The following is a 14,226-nucleotide window of genomic DNA, read 5'->3' as shown; positions in this document are numbered from 1 at the left end:
ACTTCGATGAAAAAATTTGAAATTGAAACATGAACACCAATGACAATGAAAGAAAATGAAGTACAGGTTAGGTATACTGTATCAACTTCAGATTAATTTCATAAGATTGTTTTCTGATAAATAATAGATTGAATGATAACGTATCGCCAAATTGCCATTCATTAAACATTCTTTGCATTCAATGCTCATGGTGAATATAAAGTGAACTAGTAGTTGCCAGAATTCGTCTGAGTGTAAATATTTTTCTATATTTTCTGCATGTATTTTTGATGCACATTTTCAAACGTCTGTCGACAACATACTCATTTGGTTGTCCCGAGTGTAATATACTGGAGTTGATGATGATGTCATTGGCAACGTAGTCTGAATATAACTTTCCTGCGAAAAAGTGTTTCTTGCATGCAAATCACTGTATATCATCACTGGATAACCTATCGCTGAGCGAATCGAAGACGCCATCGAATACGTTTGGTCATTTGGTGGTCCTATACTGTCTTGGTATGGTTCATAATTAGTTTCGGAAGAAGTTCCAGGTTTGAATGCATTGTTGTCTAATGCTATTCTATATTCTTGTTGATCTGAATAATCGCAACATAAAAAATGAACAGGTATTAAAAAAACATAATACTAAAGATTAGATGTCAGATTGTTAGTTTTACGAATTTAATTTAAATAAAATCAAAATTGATATGTCATAGAAATGTAATACCCGATCTAATAGCTGGGTTGTTGAGTAGAATATCAGCTTGAATTGGCATTGGTCAAAATAATTATTTTTTTAATTTGGAGGATTGTAAAATCTGCATTGTTTTAGTGCAGTCTTTTTTGTTCCACGATACACGGATAATTTGTAATACCCAAAGTAAAAAAAACATACCAATGTATTCATATACATTCTCTATATATGTGTATTCATTCTCCGGATTGACTGCTCTTACTGTTGCTGCCTCTTGTACTTCTGATTCTCTTCACCTATCTTCTTCTATCTGGTTAAATCTTGCCTAGATAAATATTACTTGATTTAAGTTTTTACCCAAGGAGTTAGATATTGACAAAGTAGACCTTAGGATCGTTTGGATAACTTGTTGTTGTGGTTCTTGTCGTTGTTGGGAACGGAATAAATCCCTACAACCAAGGGAATAATACGCGTTTGTCTGCTACCCATTGTTCAGTTACACAGCAGTAGTATCACATTCCCATATATTTAAGCATTGCTCTGTTGTTATTTCATGAAATTGGTCTGCGCAGCAATCTTACAAAAAAGAAACTGAAATTCAATGAATTATCGAATCTTTGAACGGAAACTACTTTTTATGCGTATATTTTTGCTAGCTTTTTATGCAAGAGATATACTGAACGAAGTTGTCAACAATTTAACCTGTGCTTCTCGAGCTCTTCGCTCATCTCTCTTCTCATTTTTATTTGGTGTCAATATACAGAATATCAACAATATTATTAGAAGTATAAGAAATATTCCCCCTATCGTACGGCCTACTACAGCAACATAGGGAAAATCTGAAAAAAAAACTAAAATATTAAAAATGGTTAATAATTCATGGATCTCAATGCATACTATACAAGAAAGCAAGGATCTGATATATACCTGAAGTTCGCGAATCGGTACGGAAGCGCCTGGAGTCACCGAATTTGATGAAAATATCGATGGCAGGCAATACCGAAACGTACGAGCGTTATGAAAATAAAAGTGCTTTTTTAATAGAATAAAACAGCCAAATTTAAGTAATAGCCTTCTAGCGACAAATTCTCCCAACACATTGAAATACTGAAAATCGTAAATGGAATGGTCCATTACAAATATTTTGCCGATAATAAATATTGATCGTTTTGTTATTATGTTGTTGTTCTTGTTGGTATTTTGCTCTCTATCGTTATAAAAAATCACTTTTCTCTTTGAATACAAGACCAATTTGTTAGCGAGAATCATAACGTGTTTCTAATTTGATGACGTTTTACGTTGTTACGCAGACGTTGCAAACGTATCGACGCAGCATTATTGCGACATAGTCCTGTTTAAGAAGTTTCTCGATTAATCCCGGGAATTCTAAATTATCGCCACGCTGCTTCGATGAGTTGGCACCGTCTGTCCTTGTATACAGTGTAATCTATTGCGCTAGGAGTTGTTTATCGTGTTTAATATTGGGTTTACTATTCGCGGTTAGGATAAACGATTTGAATTGAAGTTATTAATTGGGTTTAAAATCAACGGTTTATACTGGAGTTGTAATATAATGTAGGGATACAGGTTAGGGTTGTATTATAGTCCAAATGGAATGATTAATGCTGTTTCTTGTATTTAGTCACATAAGTTGTATTTACTTTGGATTATAAATTGTTGAATTGAGTTGCCTGGAGATCCTAAACATTCGGTATGTAAATATTGTTTTATCTTGTATGATTTATTCTGTATTTTAGTATTGTGAATACTATTTTATCCTATGTGATTTAATCTGTACATAATTGTGACATATGGTTATCTGCTAATTGATGTGAATTGTTATTGCTTGTAAAATGGTAATGCTGTTATATTTGATTAATTGTGCCATATAAGCTATTTAGTTTTATCTATTATTTTGGCAGAAAACCGTTCCATTAACAACGTTCCTTTACGTTCCTCATACCCGGTATCAAGAGTTACGTTACGTTCCATTAACAACGTTCCGTTTCCGGTACCCGACAAGTTCTATTTTCCTGATTCATGTACGAGATTTGATTTGAAGTGTCTGTTGATTGTTATTAAAGATATTCACCGATTTCAAGTTGAATTATATTGGGGCAGCATTTGAAAGGCACAGAAGAATCTGGCGGCACTTTAACCGCTGTTTACAGACTTTAATTGATTGAAAGCACGGACTAGTTGTAACAATTAACCGATATAGGTTGGGGTCAGGACAGGGGTATTGGGACGCGTTTTTGAAGTCTCCAATCACTTAATGTGCGTGAGAAGTAACCAGGCTACATAGAATCGAGCGCAACATTAAAGTTTTCGAATGTAGGAAAACTGAAGTTTTCTATTTCGAAATCAAACCAGAGTATTGTAAGCAGCAATTGAAAGATATCAAACTTTTCAATTGATCCTAGATTGAGTGAAGAAAGTCACTTAAAAGTCGAAATGGCTGCAAAACCAGTTTCACAAGAAGAACTGGAACGTTTATTGGCTGATCTGAATGGTCAGTATAGATCAGCAGAAGAATTGATGTTGAATCCAAGAAATAAGGAGATTCTACAATCACAAGTGAAAGAAATAGATGCAATGTTTGTGGAGTATTCTAAAGCTTATGAAGTACATGTTGCAGAACTGCCAGTAGATGAAAAGGCTCAAAGAGTAGCTAAGGAATCTTTCCAGAGAGAAAGTTATGGATATGAAGAGTTCAAAGCACATGTTGAAGAGTGGCTTTCCAGACAAGAAAGCACACAAATCGTTGAGAATCCTCCATCAAAACCACAATCTATAGCTAGTAGAAAATCCTCTAATATGTCAAGACCTCGATCTGCAAGGACAGCATCGAGTTACAAAAGTACAAGTTCCAGTTACAAGAGAACTGAGGCAATAGCTGTCAGAGAACTTGCAAAATTGAAAATGAAGCAACTGTCAGAGTTGGAACAAGCCGAAGAAAAGAAACGGCAAGCTGAAGAATTAAAATCAGCATCAGAGAGAGAAATAAGGCGAGTACAAGCTATACACGAATATCAAGCCGCATGTGTAGAGGCGGAAGTGTGGGAAATAGGCTCTAATCGCAATGAAAGGGTTCAGTTTCAAGAAATGGATTCTGGACCACCGATAGCACAATTGGTAGAATGTGAAGCAGCACGGGCTGAAGTAAACACACCTCAAGTGGGTCAAACCAATTGTATTGTGCCTCCTAGAGAGCCACAAGTTAGATTATCCCTGGATCCGGTCCAGGAAGTGGTTGCGGAAGTGATGAATCCCGTTAATCAAGAATTTCGAACTAGACAAGGTGGAACGAGACAGGCTAATTTAGTGAGTCCTGTAGAAGTACCTAATATGCCATCACAAGATGTTGGCTCAATTCTTGCTACTATGACATCTACAATGCGTGACATGGTAGATTTACCTAAACCTGAATTACTTTCGTTTCATGGTTCTCATGAAGAATATACAAGATTCATGAATAGTTTCAAGATAAATATTGAAAACAAGATTTCAGATGACAATCTGAGATTGACTTACTTGCAACAGTTTTGCAAAGGTAAAGCAAGAGAATTGATTCGTCAATGTTCTGTATATCCTCCTACAGAAGGATTGACTTTAGCAAAGAGACTTCTAAGAGAAGCTTACGGAAGACCATTGTTGATTGCCAGAACTTATATGGAAGAGTTGGTACATGGTCCAATGTTGAAACCAGATGATCGAGATAGTCTTCTGGATCTTTCTCATAAAATGGAAGAATGTTACCTAACGCTGTCGCATTGGAAGCAATATTCGGATCTAAATAATTTTGACAATATTGCTCAACTTTCATGTAGATTACCCCTGAAGTACCATAATAAATGGGAAGAAGAGGCAGCAGATTATGAGAATAGAAACATTGAACTAAAATTTGAACATCTTTTAAAGTTTGTCAAGAAAGCAGCAATTACGGCACAATCATCGATGGGCAAAGCTATGAGAGCTCATAAAGAGAGGGAAAAGGCTAAACACCCTCAAAAGAAGAGAATTTATGCAAATTCCACTTCAACAAGTGGTGATGGCAAACCTGAACAATCTACCGAGAGAAAAGGTACATTTGTGAGAAATAGATACAGATGTGTTATCTGTTCAAAAGATCATTTTCTTATTCATTGTCCAGAGTTTGAAAGAAAATCTGCAAGTGAACGCGAGGCTACCATTCGTGAATTTCATATTTGCAGAAACTGTTTATACATTGGTCATATGGCACGGCAATGTCGTAAGAATCCTGCATGTACTGAGAGAGGATGTGGTGGCAGACATCATAGAATGCTTCATCGAAATGTTGCAGATACTAAGCGAAAAGAGCAAAGTACAAGTTCCGCTACTCAAACTGCTACATCGGGATCGACCTTAACGAACTATACCAGAAATTCAGCTGGAGTATACTTGAATATAGTTCCAGTGAAAGTATCCTCACCTCAAGGTAGAGAAATTGAAGTATACTGTTTCCTAGACGAGGGAAGCACCTCTTGTCTATGTGATAAAAGATTGATGGAACTTTTAGAGATGGATGGTGAACCAATGAGTTATTCCATTACTACTGTAAACACACCGAATCCACAGAAACAAGATGGATTCGCTCTTGACTTAACTGTTAAACCACTGAAAGGGGAAGGTTGTGTGACATTACATCGTGTGCTCACTGTGGATGAAATTCCGACAGTACCGAATAAATTACCTAAAAGGATTGAATTAAAAAGGCATGAATATCTCGAGGGTATTGAATTTCCAAAATTACCAGATGAAAGAGTGATGCTCATGATTGGCGTGAATGTACCTGAAGTATTCTGGGTAAAAGATGAAAGGCGTGGTACTACAAATGAACCAGTTGCAAAAAGAAGTATTCTTGGTTGGTCACTGGTCGGGCCTGCCTTTAATAAAGCTTCTGGGAATGAAAGTTTTCATGTACATGTTAATCATGTTGAAGTGAAAAGTGAAGATCTTCAACAACAAATTCGAGAGATGTGGGAAACGGATTTCAAAGATATATCATTGACTCCCACACCAACATTGTCAAGAGAAGATAAGTATGCATTACAACTGATGGAAGATAATATAAAGATGGTGGATGGACATTACCAATCTCCGTTACCATGGAAACCAGGATGTCCTGAATTTCCTAATAATCGTGATGCAGTTATGAGAAGAACCAACAATTTGGGAAAACGCTTGTTGAGGAATGATGTTTTAAGGGACAAATATTGCAGTACCATGGCTGAATTTATAAAGAAAGGATGGGCAAGGAAAATTCCTGCTGCTGAATTTGAAGCACCCATTCGTAAAGCGTGGTATCTTCCTCATCAACCCGTTACATCAGAACAGAAACCTGGTAAAGTACGCCTGGTATTTGATGCAGGTGCAAGATATTTGAACACATCACTGAATGATCAATTACTACAAGGTCCAGATATGGCAAATGGATTGTTATCTGTTTTGCTACGTTTCAGAATGTACAAATATGGTATAACGGCAGATATAGAAGCTATGTTCTTACAAGCTCGTGTAACGCCTAGGGATGTTGATGCATTGAGATTCCTATTTTGGCCTGATGGAGATTTGACAAAAACTCCTGTCGATCATCAGATGTTAGTGCATTGTTTTGGAAATACATCAAGTCCATTTTGTGCAAACTACTGTTTAAGGAGAACTGCAGAAGATTTTGGAAAAGACTTTCCATCAGATATAAGTGACAATATTAAAGATAATACATATATAGATGACTTCCTACTTGGAGCAGATAGTATATCTGAAGGGAAGAGAATTGTTAAGCAAACCTCAGAACTTACTGAATGTGGAGGTTTTCATTTAAACAAATGGAGGAGTAATTCAGAAGAAATTATTTCGTGTGTTCCAGAAAAGGATAGAGCACAAATTCAAGCAAACGTAAATTTAGACCCAAATCGTGTTGAACGAGTTTTGGGAGTTGTGTGGTTCGTGGTAGAAGATTGCTTTGGATTCAATACAAAGCTGAAGCCAAAACCTGATACGAAAAGAGGAGTTCTAGCAATTTTAAGTTCCGTATTCGATCCCATGGGTATTGTATCACCTGTGATATTGCAAGCAAGACTTATATTCCAAGAGTTATGTCGCCAACAATTGGGATGGGATGAAACTATTGGAGCAAATGAACAAATAGCATGGGAAAGCTGGACTAGAGCAATTCCAGAATTATCAGAAGTCAAATTACCAAGATACATTAAACCGAATTCATTTGGGGTTATTGTTTCACAAGAATTACATCATTTTGGCGATGCATCACAAGTTGCCTATGGATCAGTTTCATATTTGAGGTTAACAGATGAAAACGGTCAGATACACTGTTCATTTTTACTTGGAAAATCAAGATTGTGTCCTATCAAGACAATATGTTCACTTCCACGGCTGGAAATTACAGCTGCTGCGCTTTGTGTGCGAGTGGATATGTTTTTAAGACGTCAATTAAAATTTGAGACGAATGTTAAGTCTATATTCTGGAGTGATAGCACAGCTACTATTCAATCAATTTACAATTCATCGAAAAGATTTCCTACTTTCATAGCTAACCGATTAGCAAAAATTGAAGAAGGTTCAGAGCCACATCAATGGCGTTATGTTCCAAGTGGATTGAACCCAGCGGATTATGCATCCCGTGGAATGACAGCAAAGAAATTGATTGCAAAGAAATCATGGTTACAAGGACCAGAATTTCTCTACCAGAATGAAGAGAACTGGCCACAAATGCCAGTTAAATTACCAGATTTACCATTGGAATTTATTCTGAAGAAGCCAATTAACGTTCTAGTGAATCTAGTGACAGAGAATGAACCTTTGGACAAGTTTATCAACTATTATTCTTCATGGTATAAGTTGAAGAAAGCTACGGCATGGATTATCAGATTCAAAATGTATTTACAAGCTAAACCAACTGTTCAAAAAGGTAAATTGCAAACAGAAGAGTTGAGAAGATCCGAAAATGAGCTGATAAAGTATTTACAAAATCGTGAGTGCAAAAGTTGAATCCTGTTTTAATTGAAGGAATATTGAGAGTGGGTGGAAGATTGCAGAACGCACCCATAGAATTTGATTTGAAACATCCAATAATACTGCCAAGTAACCATCACATCACACAGTTGATTGTCAGAGAATACCATAAAAGTTCACATCATTGTGGAGCAAGTCATACATGGAATTTGCTGAGACAGAAGTTCTGGATTATCAATGGAGCTGTTGTTGTAAAGCGAAATATTCGTAATTGCATATTTTGCAAAAAGAGAAATGCTTCGATGGGTAAGCAATTTATGGCTGACCTACCTAAAGAGCGTGTGACACCAGATCAACCACCATTCACATGTGTTGGAGTTGACAACTTCGGACCGTTGTTGGTGAAGCAAGGAAGAAGTTCTGTGAAGAGATGGGGCTTGATAATAACCTGTGCAACAACTAGAGCAGTGCATTTGGAAATTGTGCATAGTATGGATGTCAATTCATTTATAAATGGATTAAGAAGATTCATTGCCAGAAGAGGCAAGATGTCAACCATTATATGTGATAATGGGAGCAATTTTACAGCTGGAAATAAAGTGTTGAAGAAAGAAATTCAAGTTTGGAATTCCAGTAAAATGGGAGAATTTTGCAGACAAAGTGATATCATATTCAAGTTCAATCCTCCCACAGCTTCACACTTTGGAGGTTTCTATGAAAGACTCATCAGATCAGCAAGAAAGATATTGACTGCGTTATTGCATGATCAATTAGTTACTGATGAAGCATTGTCTACTATATTTTGTGAAGTTGAAAGTCAATTGAATTCAAGACCACTTACACCTATTAGTATGGATCCTTTGGATGAAGAACCACTTTCACCAAATCATTTATTGTTGCTGAAGCATAAAGCAAATATACCACCAGGAATATTTGACAAGAAAGATTGTTATGCGAGAAGAAGATGGCGTCAAATACAATATTTGGCTGACCAATTCTGGATAAGATGGTCCAGAGAAGTACTCGTCAATCTACAAGCTCGACATAAATGGTTGAAGAAGGAAGACAATTTCAAAGTCGATGATCTTGTGCTACTGGTTGACAACACAATACCAAGAGGGAAGTGGCTGACTGGCAGAATTATGGAAGTTATACCAGACAAATTTGGAGCTGTCAGACAAGTGACTGTCAAAACTTCTCATGGGTTTTTAAGAAGACCAATAGCAAAACTTTGTATGATTCAGAGAGCTGATGAGTAATTCATTGTTAGTTGTATTGCTTATTTGTGATGATTCTCACTTTTTCTTTTTGAATTGTAAGATGTATTCTCTTCGTTCCTACATCTGGGGCGGGGAATGTTAGCGAGAATCATAACGTGTTTCTAATTTGATGACGTTTTACGTTGTTACGCAGACGTTGCAAACGTATCGACGCAGCATTATTGCGACATAGTCCTGTTTAAGAAGTTTCTCGATTAATCCCGGGAATTCTAAATTATCGCCACGCTGCTTCGATGAGTTGGCACCGTCTGTCCTTGTATACAGTGTAATCTATTGCGCTAGGAGTTGTTTATCGTGTTTAATATTGGGTTTACTATTCGCGGTTAGGATAAACGATTTGAATTGAAGTTATTAATTGGGTTTAAAATCAACGGTTTATACTGGAGTTGTAATATAATGTAGGGATACAGGTTAGGGTTGTATTATAGTCCAAATGGAATGATTAATGCTGTTTCTTGTATTTAGTCACATAAGTTGTATTTACTTTGGATTATAAATTGTTGAATTGAGTTGCCTGGAGATCCTAAACATTCGGTATGTAAATATTGTTTTATCTTGTATGATTTATTCTGTATTTTAGTATTGTGAATACTATTTTATCCTATGTGATTTAATCTGTACATAATTGTGACATATGGTTATCTGCTAATTGATGTGAATTGTTATTGCTTGTAAAATGGTAATGCTGTTATATTTGATTAATTGTGCCATATAAGCTATTTAGTTTTATCTATTATTTTGGCAGAAAACCGTTCCATTAACAACGTTCCTTTACGTTCCTCATACCCGGTATCAAGAGTTACGTTACGTTCCATTAACAACGTTCCGTTTCCGGTACCCGACAAGTTCTATTTTCCTGATTCATGTACGAGATTTGATTTGAAGTGTCTGTTGATTGTTATTAAAGATATTCACCGATTTCAAGTTGAATTATATTGGGGCAGCATTTGAAAGGCACAGAAGAATCTGGCGGCACTTTAACCGCTGTTTACAGACTTTAATTGATTGAAAGCACGGACTAGTTGTAACAATTAACCGATATAGGTTGGGGTCAGGACAGGGGTATTGGGACGCGTTTTTGAAGTCTCCAATCACTTAATGTGCGTGAGAAGTAACCAGGCTACATAGAATCGAGCGCAACACAATTGCTTTGAAATTTCTAGTGGTAAAAGATTGAATTTTCCCCTGGAAAAGAAGACTCGTATTTTTATTTATATCAATAATATTTCTGTGAGCTCTATGGGATTCGTTTTTTGTGTGCAATGACATCACCAAATTGTGCGCACCTTGTGCGGATCTCGTGCTTGGCAAGAGTGGGAATTTTTTTATGGGAAATAGTAGATTGTGGGACATTAACTATGGTGATACAGAAGTGACTCGCATCAGTTGGTATTTCAATTCACGTTGAAACTGAATCAAGAAGAATGAATCGTCGTCACGGGACCCGGAAAAGCTATAACAATCCTTGTGCCGTTACCCCGATACTGGTAACTTACCGCATATGATTTTGGGAAGTATTTTATGGGGAATGGTAGACTGCGGTACCTGATCTGGTAATACAGAAGTGATCTTCTGGTATTTCACCGGTAAGTTACCTCATATGATTTTCGAGAATTGATGAACACGATTTCAGAAGTAAATTCATGGCCACCACAAATCTGTAATTAATTATAACCCAAAATATGAACTTTTTTCCATAATACAACAAATTCAAATTTATGAAGCGTTATATGGTGTAGCAAATATGTGTTTAAATTTTATTAGTTACTTACAATAAACGCTCACTGTAAACTTTATAGAATCTGAATAAGATTTTGAGTTTCCGGGAATATAAAAATTGCAAGAATATTGACTTCCATCAGTATCAGCATTTGCAGTGATTGAAATTGAGACGTGAATGTCATATGTTCCTTTGGCATTCAATATGCCTGATTCATTCTTTAACGGTACATTTCCTAAAATACATGTATACAATTAGTTATCCGACAAAACACATCATAAATTATATTAAATATTTTTGTCTTACGGGTTTTAGCAAGTATTGAGATTCAGTTTTAATAAAGTTTCTCAAACTGGGTCCACTGGGCTGTGGTAGCCACAGGCAAGGGCTTTCACACAATATCAGTTTCAATGGTACATTAATTAACAGTGCGAGGAAACTTTTTTTAGTTTAATTCTTTGACCGTTTTGCATTTATTCTTATACTTTGGTTCGTTGGTCTGTTGTTAATAAACGTTTGGAATAGAATAAACCAATTGTGGATATTTGGAGGAAATGATTATTTTTATCTTTAACATACAGTTCGCAGTGGGCAATAAGGGGATGGAGACATAACTTTTTTCATCGATAAAATGACTGATATTCGACTAGTCCGTTAAAAATAATAAATTAAAGCATCAAAATAAGAGACAACCTCGATACCAAGCAAGCGTGGCTGTTGGTCCAGTGTCGAGTGCCAAACAAGTTAATTCTTGACTTTTTCCGTTGCCAATAACTAAACTGCTTGAAGTTATTCCAGTTACAGAATATTTGCTCGGTATAACTGGAATATAATAATTGAACTTATTTAATAACAAGAATAATTCGCTTCGTATAACAAAAATTTTCGAAATAACACGTTGTTTCGTTTGACCGCCTTAATATATTATGATACATCCAAATTTGTATTCGCCATGTGCCTTCTCATCCAAATTTGTATTCGCCATGTGCCTTCTCGACACGCTAAAACGAAATGTACAATTTCATCTCTTTGTGCAAGATTCGACAAAAAAGCTCATAGGCAATGTGTTAAATATGCGTGTTATTTCTATTCAGTGTCCAGTAGTCCACCGTATTAATAGAAGCTCATAAATATACGATCTGTCCTTGATGAAATGTCTTTCTATAGAAGCTTTCAATAGGACAGCGAACAGTAAAACTAGTTTGTATGCTGCAAGATACAAACTTTGACATTCGATAATCGAGTTGTCTCTGTGCCTGCCCAAAATCGAACGACCTTAAAAACTAAACATCTATTACCGCGACAGTAGCAGGAGAAAGGTTGAAACAGAAAACATATATACGCTACAGCGATTACACCTATACACGAATAATCAATCTTGAGACATCGTAACTAAAATCAAGTAGCCTAAATTAAACAAACATTTACCCAAAACATTAAGTTTGACATATTTCCTGTATGATGAACCGGTTTCCATGGAAACTGCGTCGCTGTTGACATCACAAAAATATTCCGTTGCATTGTCAGAAATTGTTGGTGTGATTGAGAAGGTCGCTTCCATACCACTGAGTTTACTGCTTGAGCCCGCAATAGTTGTTGTAGAAGTAGTCACCAGAACACCATTTTTATTATTGTACCATCTCGCATTAGGCTGAGGTTTTCCATTATATGAAGTACAAATCAAGTTATTATTTCTATCTGTGTATACATCAATAATTCCATTCTCTTCGTTGTCTATATATGGATATGTTGGTACAACTGAAAAAACAGATTATGATAATAGGATTCAAAATAAACAACTAATAAGTCTTGCACTGCTCAGACGAAATAAAGTGAAAATTGCTAGTTTTATGATGTTACGTTTAATTCAATAATGTAATCGTAATTTTGCAAGTTGTAACAGTTAACTACCAATTTTACAGAAGTGGACCAATTGTCGATCATTTAACCCATAATGTTCTCAAAGTGCTACGTGCGGAGCCCCAGGGCTCCGTAAGAGAAACCTAAGGTCTCCGCGAGCTGATTGATTACTTATCGAAATGCTTACTTGGCTAATTTTGTGAGTGTTCTAAGAAGCAATATCGGCATTAATAAATGATTACATAATAATTTAATTGTGTTCATCGCTACTCATCTTTGAGTCGATATTACTATTACTAAAATGAAAGAATACTATTCTAAAATAACATCAAATACCTTCTGAACTGCCAACTATAAATAGATGGAAATCGTATTTTTGCGATCTTGGGATTCGTCAAATTGGATTTGTTCTTTTAGCACAGAATATTTTTTTAAGTAGGATATCGCCATTACCAAAATCCCAAGGTCGGCCTAACAATCTTATAAACTTACAATTGCGCAATCCATGACCGATGCGTGCCTTGTTTTTTTGGCTCGATTGTGTTCAATGTAACCTGCGTCGACTTACGACAATATAAAATCAGTACTGCTCAGAATTACCGCGGCAATCTGCGGACATGAGAAACAATGTCGGACTACGGCATATCCTGAAAAACGCTGTTATCAAAAGATATACCGGTATATTAAAAGCAATGTCGCACTACCCACAAACTAACATGCCTACTACCGGTTCCGGTAGTTTGATTAGGATATTTGTGTCCGTCCCGATTAAATCATAACAAATTCGACAAATTTGAGCCGTTCTTGCAACACTTACTCCGTTCTAACGCAGGTCTGTCACTCGGATGTTTCTTAAGATATCACCGTTTGAAAAATACCAAATTCTGGACAAAATACGAACGATTAAAATTCACACTAATGTAAAGAAAGATTGATTTATATACTTAATAACACATAAATTATCTTATACATCGTCACATATTGAGAAAAGGTCGCATGCGACTCCGTCGGTAGTTTCAGAATTGATAAACGTACATCGCGCTTACAATTGACTGTGTTTCGATTTCAGTTACTACGGTTTAATTTCCAAAGAAAACTTAACATCACATCGAGTTTTGTGATCAACATTGTCTAAAAAGCGTTTTCAATCTGTCGCAAGTCTGCTAAAATAAAACCTATCGCGTTATCCTCCGTTTTAGGTATATTTTATAATGTAACGAAATATTTTATAATAAACAAAATGCAATCGCACACGTTAGTAGCGAATTTTTCAGTTTTTCGAAAACATCAAAAGGGAAATTTAGATTTATTCAAGGCTTGTATTAATCTTTTTAAAAAGTTTCAGCATTTAAATTGAGTAAAATAATTTTAACTCGTGAATATTAATCGATTAGTGCGGATTTTAAAATTTATTGTAGGCTCCGCGAATAATAGTCAATCGCTCCAGGGGCTCCGTAACATCAAAATTTTGAGAACCCCTGATTTAACCTAACCCTGTATGAGTTATCTTCAAATAAACATTGGGATCCTGGTAATAGGGCGTAGCAAGTTCTCGATTCATCGATTAAAATGAACACTGTTAGGGGAATCCCGTGGACAAACGTAATCCTTCATGATTAAAATACATATTTAAAAAACTTTCAACTAAAATTCGTAGTTTACATTCCTAGAGATAATAATTTATGTTTAATAAA

The 14,226-nt window shown here is 35.9% G+C and overlaps 2 protein-coding genes across 2 annotated transcripts; one reads left to right on the top strand and one right to left on the bottom strand.

Annotated features, from left to right (window-relative positions):
- Positions 1 to 2,281: 2,281 nt before the first annotated feature.
- LOC120346017 (uncharacterized) lies at positions 2,282 to 8,931 on the top strand. Its single transcript, XM_078111579.1, has 3 exons — positions 2,282 to 2,387; positions 2,599 to 7,628; positions 7,727 to 8,931. The coding sequence occupies exons 2-3, from the start codon at positions 3,131 to 3,133 to the stop codon at positions 8,929 to 8,931; spliced, it is 5,703 nt and encodes a 1,900-aa protein (XP_077967705.1). The 5' UTR covers positions 2,282 to 2,387; positions 2,599 to 3,130.
- A 1,678-nt stretch (positions 8,932 to 10,609) lies between these two features.
- LOC120326514 (uncharacterized) lies at positions 10,610 to 12,245 on the bottom strand. Its single transcript, XM_078111417.1, has 3 exons — positions 12,101 to 12,245; positions 11,366 to 11,494; positions 10,610 to 10,907 (listed from the first exon to the last, which is right to left on the bottom strand). Exons 1-3 carry the CDS (start codon positions 12,231 to 12,233, stop codon positions 10,717 to 10,719), a joined length of 453 nt encoding a protein of 150 aa, XP_077967543.1. The 5' UTR covers positions 12,234 to 12,245; the 3' UTR covers positions 10,610 to 10,716.
- Between the last annotated feature and the right edge of the window lie 1,981 nt (positions 12,246 to 14,226).

The sequence above is a fragment of the Styela clava genome, chromosome 4 (assembly GCF_964204865.1).
Source record: "Styela clava chromosome 4, kaStyClav1.hap1.2, whole genome shotgun sequence".
NCBI classification, from domain to species: Eukaryota; Metazoa; Chordata; class Ascidiacea; order Stolidobranchia; family Styelidae; genus Styela; species Styela clava.
Note: the sequence above shows the minus strand (reverse complement) of the source record. Positions and strands in the feature narration are given on the sequence as shown.